This window comes from Canis aureus, chromosome 8 (genome assembly GCF_053574225.1).
Source record: "Canis aureus isolate CA01 chromosome 8, VMU_Caureus_v.1.0, whole genome shotgun sequence".
NCBI lineage: Eukaryota > Metazoa > Chordata > Mammalia > Carnivora > Canidae > Canis > Canis aureus.
The window spans coordinates 67,522,738-67,536,932 of NC_135618.1; the positions used below are offsets into that span (position 1 = coordinate 67,522,738).

The window sequence follows — 14,195 nt, forward strand, 5'->3', positions numbered from 1 at the left end:
GAAAAAGCCAGGCTCTGAGTGAGTGAAGCATGGAGTTTCAGGGTTGGACGCTCTCATTCAGGTGCCTGGAGGACATTGAGGTGGGGATGCAGTAAAAGCCAGTCTGTTAATGCTGGGGCAGGACTCGGTGACCCACTGGACGTGGTGGTGGGTAACAATGACAGAGACACATAAACTGGTGCTATAGTTTCCTTTTTTTTTACTTTTTTTTTTGGTGCTATAGTTTCAAACTGAGGTGGCTGATGAGTGGTGATTATCAGAAGAGAGGGCATTCAGGATGACATATAGGAGGCCTGAATTTGTGGGGTCAAGGCTATCAGAGGGACTGGCCCAGGCCCCCAGCTCTGCTCCTTATCATCTCTGTCCCCTCTTTGGTTGTGCCCCTTCCCCTTCAGGCTTCCCTGTCACACAGCTTAGAGGGATCCCTTTAACATGGATCTCAGGTTATACCCCTTTGCTGCTCAAATACTTCAGCATGCTCCAACATGCCTACAATCACCTACGAGGCCCTCTGTGCACTGCCTTACCCCCCCATTCTGTTCCTTCTAGCCTCATTCCCACTCTCACTTCCAGCCATCCCACCCTCCTCATTGCCCCTCAAAGGCATCAGGTCCATCCTGGCCTCAGGGCCTTTGCACCTGCTGTTCCTGATGCCTCCTTCACTTCCTTCAGGTCTTAGTTTTTAGAGACCATTCCTGGTCACCCTAAAATCAAACCTCACCCTGACTTTGACCTCCACCTTGCATTCCTGTCCAACTGCCTAGCAGTACTTGTTAAGATTTGAAATGCAGAACATTTACTTGCTTATTTCCCATCTCCTGCTCTACCACCAGCCCCCCAGAACTATGTCAGCTCTATGAGGGTGGGGGTGTTGCCTGTTTTACTCACTGCTTTATCTCCAATGCCAGGAAGAATCATTGCTCATTATATTGTTTGAATGCATAAGTGGGCACACTGGCCAAAGCCAGGCTTTCCCTCTTCCCCCACTGCATTATAAGTGTCCCTCCTCCAACACCCACAATGTACCCAGGATGACAATGGGCATGCTCAATAACCTTCCCAAGCCAAGCATCAAACTGGTGTTCTTTGAATAAACCTAATCAGCGTGCACAGGAGGGCCTTCAGGTGCTACGTAAAGAATTTAGAGAAGCAGGAGGAAAAGCACTTTGGATGGAACCCAGGTGCTCAAATGGAAGTCATTTCATCCTCGCCTACACCTAAGCCCTGATCATGAGTAAAGGCCACACCATCCACCCGGTGGGGAGCCCACTCCCCATCTCCTTCCTCCCTCAGCTTCACCCTCCACTGAGCCTCAACCTCTGTTCTGCTGACTGGTCAGGTGACACTTGCTCGCTGGTCAGGTGACACTGTCCTGTAACACCCGTCCGACAAACTCTTAAGTTAAATTTTCAAGAAGGAATTAGATGGATGGGTTTACTTACCTGGTTTGTTTAAGTAAACCTTAAGTGCCTCGACTCCTCTGATGTAGTAGGAATTACCAATCCTGTTTCCCGGGGCAGGAAACCGAGGCTGCCGACATTAACATGACGTGCCTGGGGTTACATGATGGAGGAAAACCGGGTCTGTGTGGTCCCATCTTTGCCTCTGCTCTGGGCTGTGCTGGGATGGTGCCTGATTTCCTTCCTAACTCCCTCCCTCCCCTCTTCCTTCTTTTATGGTGGTAACATACAACATAAAACTGACCATTTTAATCACTTGTGAATATACAGTTCAGTGCATGCAGTACATTCACGTTGCTGTGCACCTGTCCCCACCATCCATCTCCAGAACTTTTTCAACTCCCACACTGAAAGTCTGTCCCCATCAAATGCTAATTCCTCAGCTCCCTCCTCCCCCGCCTCCCATACCCCTGGACGCTCAACGTTCTACTTTCTGTTTCTATGAGTTCGAGTCCTCTAGGGACCTGACGTAAGTGGAATCATACAGTATTTGTCATTTTTGTGACTGGCTTAGTTACACTGAGCATCAAGCCCCATCCGTGTTGTAGCAGGTGTCAGAATGTCCTTCCTTCTGACTTCTTTCTTTGAAACAGGAATGCATTTTTTTATGTTGTTGTACTTAACATTGTTATTCATGGTGGCATCCCAAGTGCAGGGGACAGGGCCCATATCCTCCCAGGCAGGGAGGAGTATTTATCGTTGACTTTACCTATAATGGCCAGTGCAGAGGATCCCTGAGTGGCTCAGCGGTTTGGCACCTGCCTTCGGCTCAGGGCATGATCCTGGAGACCCAGGACCATGTCGGGCTTCCTGCATGGAGCCTGTTTCTCCCTCTGCTTCTCTCTCTCTCTGTCTCTCATGAATAAATAAATAAAATCTTTAAAAAAAAATAATGGCCAGTGCAGGGTGGTAATAAAAGCAGACTGGTTTCTAGTCACTTTTCATTATTGTTTCAAATCCTCAACAGTCAATGTACTGCCTTGTTCTCCTATTCTTGGCCAACTACTCCCACCATCCCCCCAACTTGGTACATCACGGATTATTTATAAATGCCTATTCATCATATTATGATATAAAAAGAGTTTAAGAAAAAGAACCCTGGAATTGGAAAGCTGATGTAACAATTCCTCAGGGGGTTCAGGAAAAGTTCTGTTTGAGGTCAGCCTTTGGGAATCTGCTGGCTCCTGACAAATGCAGCCTTCGACTTGCTTGGCCTCTGCATGTGAGAGCGTGTGTGTGCCTGTGTGTACGTGGACACACACATGTGTCATAAAGTCCCTGGGGTCTAGAGAAACTTTAACTTCCCAGGATGATGACCCTTATGGAGCTAATTTTAGATTCTTAGTAGATGCTATTTGGCCCAGAAGCAGGAGATAAGGAAAGGGGATGTTAAGGAAAGTGAAAGGCAGGGTGGGAAGACAGCAAAAGAAAACCGAAGGCTTATTATTCATCCGTCTGCGAGCTCTCTGGTAAAATCAGAAACTGAATTCCTCAGTGCTATAGTTACTTCCTAAAAGCATGTTTTATTTATTTAGTGGCCTGGTCCAGCCCCACTGCTCCCAAGTCTCCTCATCTGCCTGATTATTCTAAGCATTTTCATTTCTGGGAGGATGGGAGCAGTCTACAGATGTTCCTCCTCTCTGGGCCTCTGAATAGGAGAGGCACAGATCACACCCAGAGCCCACGGTCACGTGTGGCTTTCATCTGAAGCTCACGTGACTAAGGAGCTGGGCCATGGACAAGGCTGTGTAGGGACCAGCTACTTGGCATCCATTCTGTGCTGGCTCCGCAAGGTGCAGGAGTGGATCAGACAGGGTCCCTGCTGCCAAGGAACTTAGAACTCAACTGTCATCACTTGAACACCTGGGCTCTGATAATCACGAGATCTTCCTCTCTGCATTAGTATCTCATCTTGTAACAACTTAGTGAGGTGTATATTATTATGATCCCAGATAAGGAAGTGAGGTAGGTATTTAAAGACAGCACTGTGTGTCCAGTGCAGTGCTTCCACTCCCTGTGATGGCTCCATGAAAGACATGTGGTGGACATGTTCTCCTCACAGAGTACTGGAAAATAAGGTCAAGGTTCATCCAACCCAGTCCCTGGCTCCAGAAGGAGCACCTGCTAAGTGGACAGATGGATGAGTGAATGGATAGATGATGGATGGATGGATAGATGGATGGATGGATAATGATGGATGGATAATGAATAAATGGATGATGGTTGGTGAGTAGATGATGGTAGATGATGATGAATGATGGATGGATGGATGAATGAATGGATGGATGAGTAGATGATGGATAATGGATAAATGATGGATGGACAGATGATGGATGGATGAATGAGCGGATGATGGATGGATGATGGATGAATGGATAATGATGGATGGATGGATGGATGGATGGATGATGAATAGATGAATGAGTGGATGATGGATGACACATGGATGATGGATGATAAATGGATGGATGGATGGATGGATGGATGGATGGATGAGAGATTATCCAGCTGAATTGGGGTTTGAATCCACCTGGGCTTTTCAGACACTAGGCTTTATTCAACCTTGGGAGACTCACAGAAAGTAGAGACTCTCTCTTTTGGAAAAATAAGAATAAATGCTTCTTGACAAAGAGGTGTGATGCCAGGGGCATGAAAAGTTGGAAATATTTTTAGATATTTTTGAAATAATAAAATAAAAATGGTACTTCAGTGCCAAATAAAATCAAATTGAGATATAAGTCTAAGCGCAATATGAAAAAGAAAGAAATTCAGCTGGAGAAATTGATTTCCAGCAGCTTTGACCCTCATATTTCTGGGATCCCATGAAATTCACCATTAATGAAGAAATCTCCAGTTGGCTTGGAATTGGAGAAATCCTTGTCCAGGTCCTGGGTTGTCTCTGCCTCAGGAGGAAAGCACTGTGTTCAGAAGAGCCCGTCTTAGGCCCTCTCTTTCAGAGCCTGCAAGGAAGATTCCAGCAGTGGCCTGCTGGGGCTCACCCTTCCCTGAGATGACCCTACAGGATTCCAAGGGTCTCTGGGGCAAGAGGCTATTTCTGGGTCCCAGGCTCTGTATCCATGTTTGGTCTTCAAGGAGCACACTGTGAACTTTCCTCCACCTGCCAAGGCTTCTTCCCGCAGCCCTCCTGGGAGGACACTGATCCCCTTTCCTCCAAGATGGCAAACAACAGCTGAGAATGTAGCTTCTGGACCTTACCAGGAAGTGCCCTGCAACCACCACCCTGGGGCACAAAAATGAAGGGAGCCTCTTGAGACACATCGATCAATGTTTGTTTCCTTTTCTTTCCCCTAAAGAAATAATTCCAGATCCTGAAAACAGTCCTTCTCATTGAAAACACTTTAGACAACAATGATATGTTTAAAGAAGGTTTAACTTGGGGCACCTGATGGTGGCCTGGTCAGTTAAGTGGCTGCCTTCAGCTCAGGTCATGATCTCAGATTCCTGAGATCGAGCCCTGTGTCAGGCTCCCTGCTCAGCAGGGAGTCTTCTTCTCCCTCTGCCCCCTCCCTCTACTCATGCACTCTCTCTCTCTCTCTTTCTTTCTCTTTCTCTCGTTCTCTCACACTCTCTCATTTTCAAATGTAAATGAAATCTTTAAAGAAGTTTAACAAAAAAATCACTTGAAATCCCACCACCCAGAGCTAGTAAGTTTGACTGAGCATCCTTTCAGACAAGCTCCTGACACATCTGTTCACACAGTGCCATTTTGCAAAAATGGCTTCAAGCTCTTCTATATTCTTTCTTAAAACAAACAAACAAACAAAAATCCCAGTGGTATGCAGTGGGCTTTGTTGAATGCCAGTAAATATGAATTCACACTGTCAGTTTAAAAAATATTCATTGTACTTTATTTATATTTACATTATATTATTTGTTATTATTTATATTTACTCTATTAACTAATTCCCTATGGATGGACATTTAAGTTGTTTCCAACATTTTGTGGGGGGCCATCTCAAAGCTGCCTGAGAAAGAGGAGAGAGTAGGAAGGATGACCCTTGGGCTTCTATTTTTTTTTTTTTTTAATTTTTTTTATGATAGTCACAGAGAGAGAGAGAGAGAGAGAGGCAGAGACACAGGCAGAGGGAGAAGCAGGCTCCATGCACTGGGAGCCCGACGTGGGACTCGATCCCGGGTCTCCAGGATAACGCCCTGGGCCAAAGGCAGGCGCCAAACCACTGCGCCACCCAGGGATCCCACCCTTGGGCTTCTAAAGAGGTTGACCAAGGGGCTGAAGCGGGAGCCTGGGCAGTGCCTGGGGAGTGTGTAGCTCTGGGCCCAAGGCTAGAGGTAGGTGCCAGAAGCCTCAGGTTTGTCTCAGTGGCTTTTCCAGATCAGAGGGTTCCAGAGCCTGAATTACCTACCCTAGGGGTCTGGGTCCAGCCCATCCCTATTCCACCAACCTAACAATAACCCACACACTCAAACTGTGAGGAATGTGGAGCTGGGACAGAGAAGTGGCAATGTGATGCCCCCTAGGGGGCAGAGATCAAGCTGCTAAGGACATAACTCTGCAGACACCTGCCGAAATCAGCTAAGGAACATGGAGGCATGATAAATATATTCCAATTCTGTTCCCTCCCTTCCCACCTCCAGCCCCAAACCAAGTCATCAGAACTCATGGCTCCAACTCTTGACCTGGCTCAGAGGAGCCCAACATGCTCTATGGAAGCATCCCAGGAAATAAGCATTAGTAGATAAAGGTGGAATTTCTTGGGGTCTCCATTCTGTGTCACTTGGGGAGACCCTTAACAGGTAGGCAGTATAATCCCACTTAAAGCATTTTCAAGACAATCCACAGACTAAGAAAATTTTTACAAAGTACATATCCAGCAGTGGTTTTGTATCTAGAATATACAATTCTTGAAATTCAGCGTTTAAAAAAAAAAAACCCACAACTACCTGATGAAAAAACACAGGCAAAAGATCTGAATGAACACCTCACCAAAGAAGACATGTGGGTGGCAAATGAACATGTGAAAATATGCTCAACATCCTTAGTTGGGGGTAATTAGTGAAAAGTTTAAGAAAGCATTTTCAAAAAAAATTTTTTTTTAATTAAAAAAAAAAAAGAAACATTTTCAAGTCCATAATCCCACTTGATTGTTCCATCAGTTCTGGGAGATTAGTAGTCATTTATTATTATTATTTTTTTATTTCCATTTCATAGTGTAGAAATGAAGGCTTGTGGAGGTTAAGTCACTTGCCCAAAGGCAGAACTGTGACTCAAAGCCATGGAATTTTTTCCACTTGGGAGGTTCCTGTATTCTTTTTTTTTTTTTTTTTAAGATTTTATTTATTTATTCATTAGAGACACAGAGAGAGAGGCAGAGGGAGAATCAGGCTCCCCAGGGATTGCCTGATTTGGGACTCGATCCCCAAACCCTGGGATCATGACCTGAGCCAAAGGCAGATACTCAACCACTAAGCCAGCCAGGTGCCCTAGGTTTCTGTATTCTAAGAACATTCTAGAAACAAGCACTTAGTATCCAATTGGACAAGGCCACACTTCTCATTTTAAGCAAGGACAGAAGACCATGCCCCAAGCACATATCCCCGCTTACCACCACCATGGATAGACAGGCCAGCCTCAAACAGGAGAACCTAGCATAGGCCTGCCCCTCTAGGTGCAGGAAACGTACCAAGTGAGTGACTGTTGAATGTCCAACAGTAGGGGCTCTCGTAGGCTGGAACCTACCCCTGTGGACCTTCTGCAACTGGCCCTTTGCTTCATAGAAAGGGATGCTGTTCCAAGAGCAGCTGGTTTCCAGCCCAGGGCCTGGCACACACAGCAGGAAAGCTGTAGCTTTGGCTTCCTGGCCCTGGTTCTGGATGGGAGTTTGATTTTCTTCAACATACCTTGACTGAGAACTCTGTTATAGCTGAGATTCTGGGTCCTAATCCTGGGAGTGGGGCACTGAGTGTTGGGGTCTCAGGCTGGCACAAGATTGACCAGATACCACTCCTCCACTTTTATCTTCTGTGTCTCCTGTGCCCTCCCCAGCGTTTCCTCCAGAGGCCAAGGGGCCACAGTGCAAAGCCCTCAAAGGCAGATAAAGCATCTAGTTAATTGTCAATCAGTTGCCATAGTCTAGCAAAGAACTTAGTGCAGAGCTCACAGAACTGGGAAAAGGAAGGAAGGTGGGGGACGGATTGACACATAAGGGCCAGCAGCTCTATTTCCTAAGCCAGCTGTTTGCAGGCAGGGCCCAGTTCTCCGTATATTAAAGTCCCGGTGTTTCTGGATGTAGATGAAATAATAATTCCCATCTCGACTACTATCTGAACACAGTATTGTACTGTGTTCCCACCAGACAGTTCTGGCTTTCACTCATGCAACAGATATTTATTGACCATCTAATAGATACCAGGCACTTGATGTACATGAACTCACTTCATTCTTGGAACAAACCTAGCTGGTAAGTACCACTACCATCCCCATTTTACAGACAAGAAAACTGAAGCATGGAGAGCTCACTAGAGGGGCAGACTCAGAAAATCTGGTTTCAGAGTCCAGTGTTTGATCAACATGCTCTGCTTCCCAGGCCAACCCCAGCCCTTGCCATGCTTACATTCTACAAGGGAAAGAGCCCAGAGATCTAGTATATCCGTAATGCACTGCTGAGAGTTGTAAGTGCTAGAAAGAAAAATAGAGCCATGTCGCAGATGCTGACTCACTGTGTGTCTTTGGGCAAATTGCTTCACCTCTCTGAGCACGTTTTCTCATCTGCTAAAAGCAGGTCATTACTCATCGGCCCCACCCATCTACCCAGACCCTTGGAAAGATCCAAATGGAGCTAATGGACACGGGAACCCTTTGTTCTTATCAGTGTATCAATACCAATCCAGGACTCTAGGGATTTCCGCCCCCCACCCCCGGGGGATTTAAGTCAGCTTGCTCTTAGAGAAAGGCATAACTAAACATCCAGATATCTTTATGAGCCAGGTAAGTCCAAGTCCAGGGCTATTCTTACTGTATTTTTAAAAGCAGATAGCATTGTGTGTACCCACCTGCTTTTGGAAGATGATAGTTACCTGACACTTACTTTGAAGGCCTTCTCCTGGCCAAGCACTCTTACAGAAATGGAACTTTCTAGAACACTGGCCACTAAAAACTCCCTGGTGAAAAGCTCAAGAGAGACAGAATGGCATGTGCTAGAGATCTTGTGTTTGCTCCCCATCCATTCCACCTTGTGCTATGTCCTGGGAGGCTGACCTCCACTCACTGCCTCCCCACGTCTCTGCTCTCTAGCCTCTGGTTGAGTGCGGCCATAGGAGATGTGAAGAGGAAATGGGTGAGTAGGTCAGGAGATTCAACCAAGAGCCTGGCCCCTGTGGGGTCTGGCTGGGCAGTAGCCAGGCCATCCCCACGAGGACTACACTCTTCCCACTTTTCCTACACTTTTCTGGGATGTGGTGGCTTCCCCACTGGCTCTCCACAGCCCCCATCAGTTCTCCTTAACCTTGCCACCCCTACTTAAAAATCTCTCCTTTAAGCTCCAGACTGTGACCCCATGGGAGTGTGCTCTCTCCTACTGGGGCCCAGGCTGAAAAATCTCCTGCCAGGGAACATTCCTTCCCAGAATCACTGTGAGCAGGGTCCTATTTCTTCTTGCTGACCCCTGCTTTCATCATCCAGAGGATGAAGATCGTGTGGGAGTAACCTGGAAGTACCCTGGCTTTGGCTGGGGCATTCTAAGGATGGACTCTAGACCCCAGCTCCCCCTGCAGCCTCTCCTGGATAACTGTCTTCTAAGGACCCCCAGGAAGTGGGGTCTGGGAAGACCTCCTCTCCTGCTCTCCCCAGAGAAGCTCCACCTATATCTGTTGACAAATCAGACTTCTGCTGCTAAAAAAAAAAAAAAATTAAAAAGAACCCTGTCAGGTGACCAGAATTTGGGGAGCAGCTGATTGGCAGGAATGGCACCTCAGCAGCATTGACCTTAGCCATGCTTGGAGGCATCTCAACCAAACTCTTATTTTACCTTTGGGGAAACTGAGTCCCTGCTTGAAAGAAGTGTGGTCCATCCTCAAGTGTGAAGTATTCAGGCAGAGCAGGTGCTAGTGAAGATTCCATGTCATAATTGCTTATTAATACAATTCTTCATTGAAAGATTCCAGTTTTCAGAAACACAATAATAATGCCACGGGGATCAGTTGATAAAAGGAAGCCTCTGCAAACATTAATATGTATTAAATCAAAAGTCCAGTGGTTATTATCTTGGTAAAGTAGCTGCTTCCCAGGCACAAACCCAGAGAGACAAAAAAGGAAATCAGCTCTGTGCTCACTGACCACTAAGATGGGTTCCTCTTTCCTTTAAGAGTGAATTAAGGCATCCATAACCTAAATATAAAATCTAAAACCATACAACTCTTAGAAGAAAATGAAGGAGCAAATCTTCATAACCTTGAATTTGGCAGTAGCTTCTTAAATGCGATGCCAAAAGCACAAGCAACAAAAGAAAAAAATAGATAGCTTAGACTTTGTTAAAATTAACTTTTGTGCATCAAAGGGCATTATCAAGAAATTGAAAAAGCCTACAGAATGGGAGAAAATATTTGTAAACTACGTATTTGATAAAGATCTAGTATCTAGGGGCTCTTGGGTGGTTCAATCAGTTAAGCATCTCACTCTTGATTTTGGTTCAGGTCATGATCTCAGAGTGGTGGGATCAAGACCCCTGTCAGGTTCCACACTGAGTGTGGAGCTTGCTTAAGATTTTCTCCCTTTCCTTCTGCCCCCCCCATCACTCTGACACACACTCTCTCTTAAAAGAAAAGGATCTAGTATCTAAAATATATAAAGAACTCTTATGACTCTACAACAGAAAGACAAACACCCAATTAAAATATGGGCAAAGGACTTGGATAGACATTTTCCCAAAGATATGCAAATGACCACTAAGCACGTGAAAAGATGCTCAACATCATCAGTCATTAGAGAAATATAAAAACCGAAGTAAGATACCACTTCATACCCACTAGGATGACCATAATTTAAAACAAAACAAAAAGGAAAGTAACAAATGTTAATGAGGATCTGGAGAAATTGTGAAGCACTGGTAGGAAGGTAAAATGATGATTCAGTCGCTGTGGAAGCAGGTGCTTCCTCAAAAAACTGAACATAGGGGCCCCTGGGTGGCTCAGTCAGTTAAGCGTCTGGCTCTTGGCTTTGGCTCAGTTCGTGATCTCAGGGTTGTGGGATCAAGCCCAATGTCTGGCTCCCAACTCAGTATGGAGTCAGCTTGAGATTCTCTCTCCCTCTGCCCCTCCCCCCACTCATGCGCATGTGCAAGTTCTCTCTCTCTCTCTCTCTGAAAATAAATAAAATCTTAAAAAAAGAAAAAAAACTTGAACATAAAATTGCCAACTGATCTAGCAATTCCGTTCCTAGGTAAATATGAAAAAAAATCTAAAACCAGAGCTCAAATAAGCATAACCGTATGTTCATAGCAGTGCAATTTGCAATAGCCAAAAAGTGGGAATAACCTAAATGTCCACCAATGGGTGAGTGGATAGAATGTGGCAGATCCATACAACGGAATACTGTTCATCCATAAGAGGGAATGAGGTCCTGACACCTTCTACGACTTGGATGAACTTTGAAAACATGACGCTAAGTGAAAGAAGCTTGGCACAAAAGGTCACATGTCATACGATTCCATTCATATGAAACACCTACAGGAGGTAAAACCATAAAGATAGAAAATAGATTGGTGGTTGCCGGGGCTGAGGAGAAGCTGTCTAAGGGGTACCAGTTTTCCTTTCGGGCTGATGAAAATGTTTTGAAATTAGGTGGTTGTTGTATAACATTGTGAATGTAGTAAATGCCATTGAGTTATTCACTTAAAATGGTTAATTGTATGTTAATTAAAAAAGAGTGGGAGGGGGTAGAGATAAGGGTGGAGGCAGAGCCAGGAAGAAAGTCCCCCAGGCAGTTTCTTCCTCCAGATCCAGAGGCCATCTCTGAGCTGGAGAAGGGGACAAAGGATACATAGAGTCCATCCTTCCCCCTGACAGATGGGAAAGGCAAGCCCAGCAAGGGCAAGGACTTGCTCAAGGTCACAGAATGTGTGGGAATCCATGGAGGAATTGGAGGCAGGGCTTTAGGACTCAGAGCTGGCACTGCATCAGGATGCCTCTCCTTGCCGTGGTGGGCTGGAGGGGGCCCATGGCCATGATCAGATGAGTGAAGTCCAAGCTCGCATGGGCCTTCCAGACCAAACAGGTCCTCAGCCAAATGCTTATCTGGGCTCATCCATGCCAAAGGCTTTGGATGAGTCAGCCCGGGTCTTCCTCCTTGAGAGTCGACCCCCTCCATGGGCAGAGTTCTGGCTTTAAGCAGAAAGCTCATTAGCCAACTGTTCTATTTATGCCCATAGCTTACACCCCTGGGCTGAGGTCATCAGTTTCCCCACAAGGGCAATGGGAGGAAGGGGAATGTCCTAAAATGACAGCATTCACTGATCCCCCCTGAGGGACCTGGGAGCATCCAGGCAACTCTGGAAGGTGAAGCCAACTGAGCCACCAGAGCCCTGAGGAGCTCTTTTCTTTTTTAAGGTTTTGCTGGCTCAGACCTGTTGAGCAGGTATAAAAGGGAATGGCCAGCCTCTGCTGGGCACCCAGTCTCTTCCAGCGTGGTCTCAGGTGGGTATCATGGGGGCTGCCGGGAGAGATGGGAAACAGGGAGGTGGGTGCTACGGAGGAACCACCCGAGGAAAGTGGGTGTAATGATGAAAGATTAGCAAGGGGGAGCAGGAGGTGAGCATTTCTTGAGCACTTGCCTGCCCCAGGGTCTGCAGAGTGAGCATTTCATGCAGTGCTCCAGGGACCTGGACCCATAGGAGAGGAGGCAGCTACCAGGGCTCATGCTGCATTCTGCAGTGAAACAGCAGCAGTTGGGATTCGAACTCAGATCACCCCCACTTCACTGCACCATCTGCCTTCCCTGGTTGAGGGTGGGGGAGGAAGGAGGTGCTGGGTTTACCCAGGGTACAATCCCAGCCCTGTCCTTCCCACACTCTGTAATGCCTCTCTGCATCTGTTTCCCCCTCCTCCACCCCACCCCAGGACCCTTGCAGCTTTTGCATTCTTCAAGCTGAATGTTTTCTGTTGTGTGGTTTATGATTTTAAAAGGGGGGGGGGGGTGTTCTTAGGGGTGCCTGGTTGGCTCAGTCGGAAGAGCAGGCGACTCTTAATCTCGGGATCTTGATCTCTTGAGCCCCACGTTGGGTGTAGAAATTACTAAAAACAAACTTAAAACATTTTTAAATTAAAAAAAAAAGTGGATCTTAGCTATCAAAGATGCTGGAGAGGGCTGATTTCTGGAAGGATGAGAGTAGCCTAAATATGCAGGGGGGCCAGGGAGGTGGGCTCACTACTGACCAAGAGACCAATGAGAGAAGTGGGACCTGGTGTCTGAGGCCTGTACAGACCAGGCCTGCCTGGTCCCAGGGGTCTGTGTTCCAGGCCCCCAAGGCAGGACAATAGAAAAAACCCCTTAGCTTGTGGTTCCTGGCAGAAGCTCCATTAAAAAAAAAAAAAAAAAAAAAAAAAAACCTAAAAAACACAAGCAGTCTAATTGGAATAAACAAAGGGAATTTCTGGCCCTTCTTCCCACATTAGAACAATTTAAAAAGGAACCTAGCCCTCAGACACTGAGCAGTTGCTTTGTTTTAATGACAAGTCTAATGCATTTTAATCTGACTTTGCTGATACTTGCATTTTCTCTTCATGTGGATTTTGGTCTCATTTCCCTGGTGACTTCCATCTGTGTTAAACAGAAGCAGGAAAATGAGGCAGCAAAAAGACAATGCAATTGAGCCGTTGGGGAAAACAAATGACAAAAGGAAGTTTATGTTGAGCAATCCTCTCTTCCAGAAAGAGGGAGGGGCGAGGGCCCACGCAGCCACTGAGCTGCCCAAGGTGACTGTGACAGAGCTGAGGGAGAGTCACATCTCCTGGGTGCTGGGTGGACGGCTGGATGCTCTCGGGGACACGGAAGACTCCCAGCCCAGTGCTCCCCAGGGAGGAGACTCAGGATGAGTCAGGCAGGGTTATAGTCTTAGGCGGTGGGGAAACAATTCAATCGTGATTTTCACTACCTTTAACTGAAATGTATCATTCCCCACCCCACTTTATAATACAGGCAACAAATCTCAGCAATACCTGTGACTTTGTCCTCAATGAAAGCCACTGTGATTTCCTATCACTGGACAACGTCACAGAGAGATCGAAAAGATTTGTCGGTTCAATCGTTGCTTGAGAACAACGCTGAGCTGTTAGACCTGTGGTCAGATCATGTCATTTGATGTGTTAGTGAAGGAGTGCACATGTTACTGTATCACGCAGGTTTACTATTTTGTCAATTATATTTGAATACCATTTGTTTCCTTGATGATCCTATGCATTTTACTACCTGAATTTAAAACATTAATTTTGTCCTGGGGGAACACAGACATCACCAGATGGTACAGGATGCCCACCCCCTTCCTCTCATTTGTTCTCATTTTCTATGAAATAGGCCAGTTTTGGGGTTGGAGAACCCAGGCTACAACCAGAACTCTCTAAGCTGGACCCCACAGAGAGATGAGACCGGGAGGAAGTGTCTGGCTTTGCTGCCACCTCTTGCCTCTCCTGGGTCAGCCTCTTTTGGAAATACCAGAGCCCTTGACAGGAAAAGCTGGAGCCCTCCTGAGGATAGCTCGGTGCAGC

The 14,195-nt window shown here is 46.3% G+C and overlaps 1 protein-coding gene across 1 annotated transcript in view; it reads right to left on the reverse strand.

Annotated features, from left to right (window-relative positions):
• The window catches only part of KPNA7 (karyopherin subunit alpha 7), a 37,579-nt gene extending 27,891 nt beyond the window's left edge, over positions 1 to 9,688 (reverse strand). Inside the window, exon 1 of the mRNA XM_077907816.1 lies at positions 9,467 to 9,688. Coding sequence (XP_077763942.1) covers positions 9,467 to 9,509 — 43 coding nt within the window. The 5' untranslated portion in view covers positions 9,510 to 9,688. The remainder of the gene's footprint in view (positions 1 to 9,466) is intronic.
• Between the last annotated feature and the right edge of the window lie 4,507 nt (positions 9,689 to 14,195).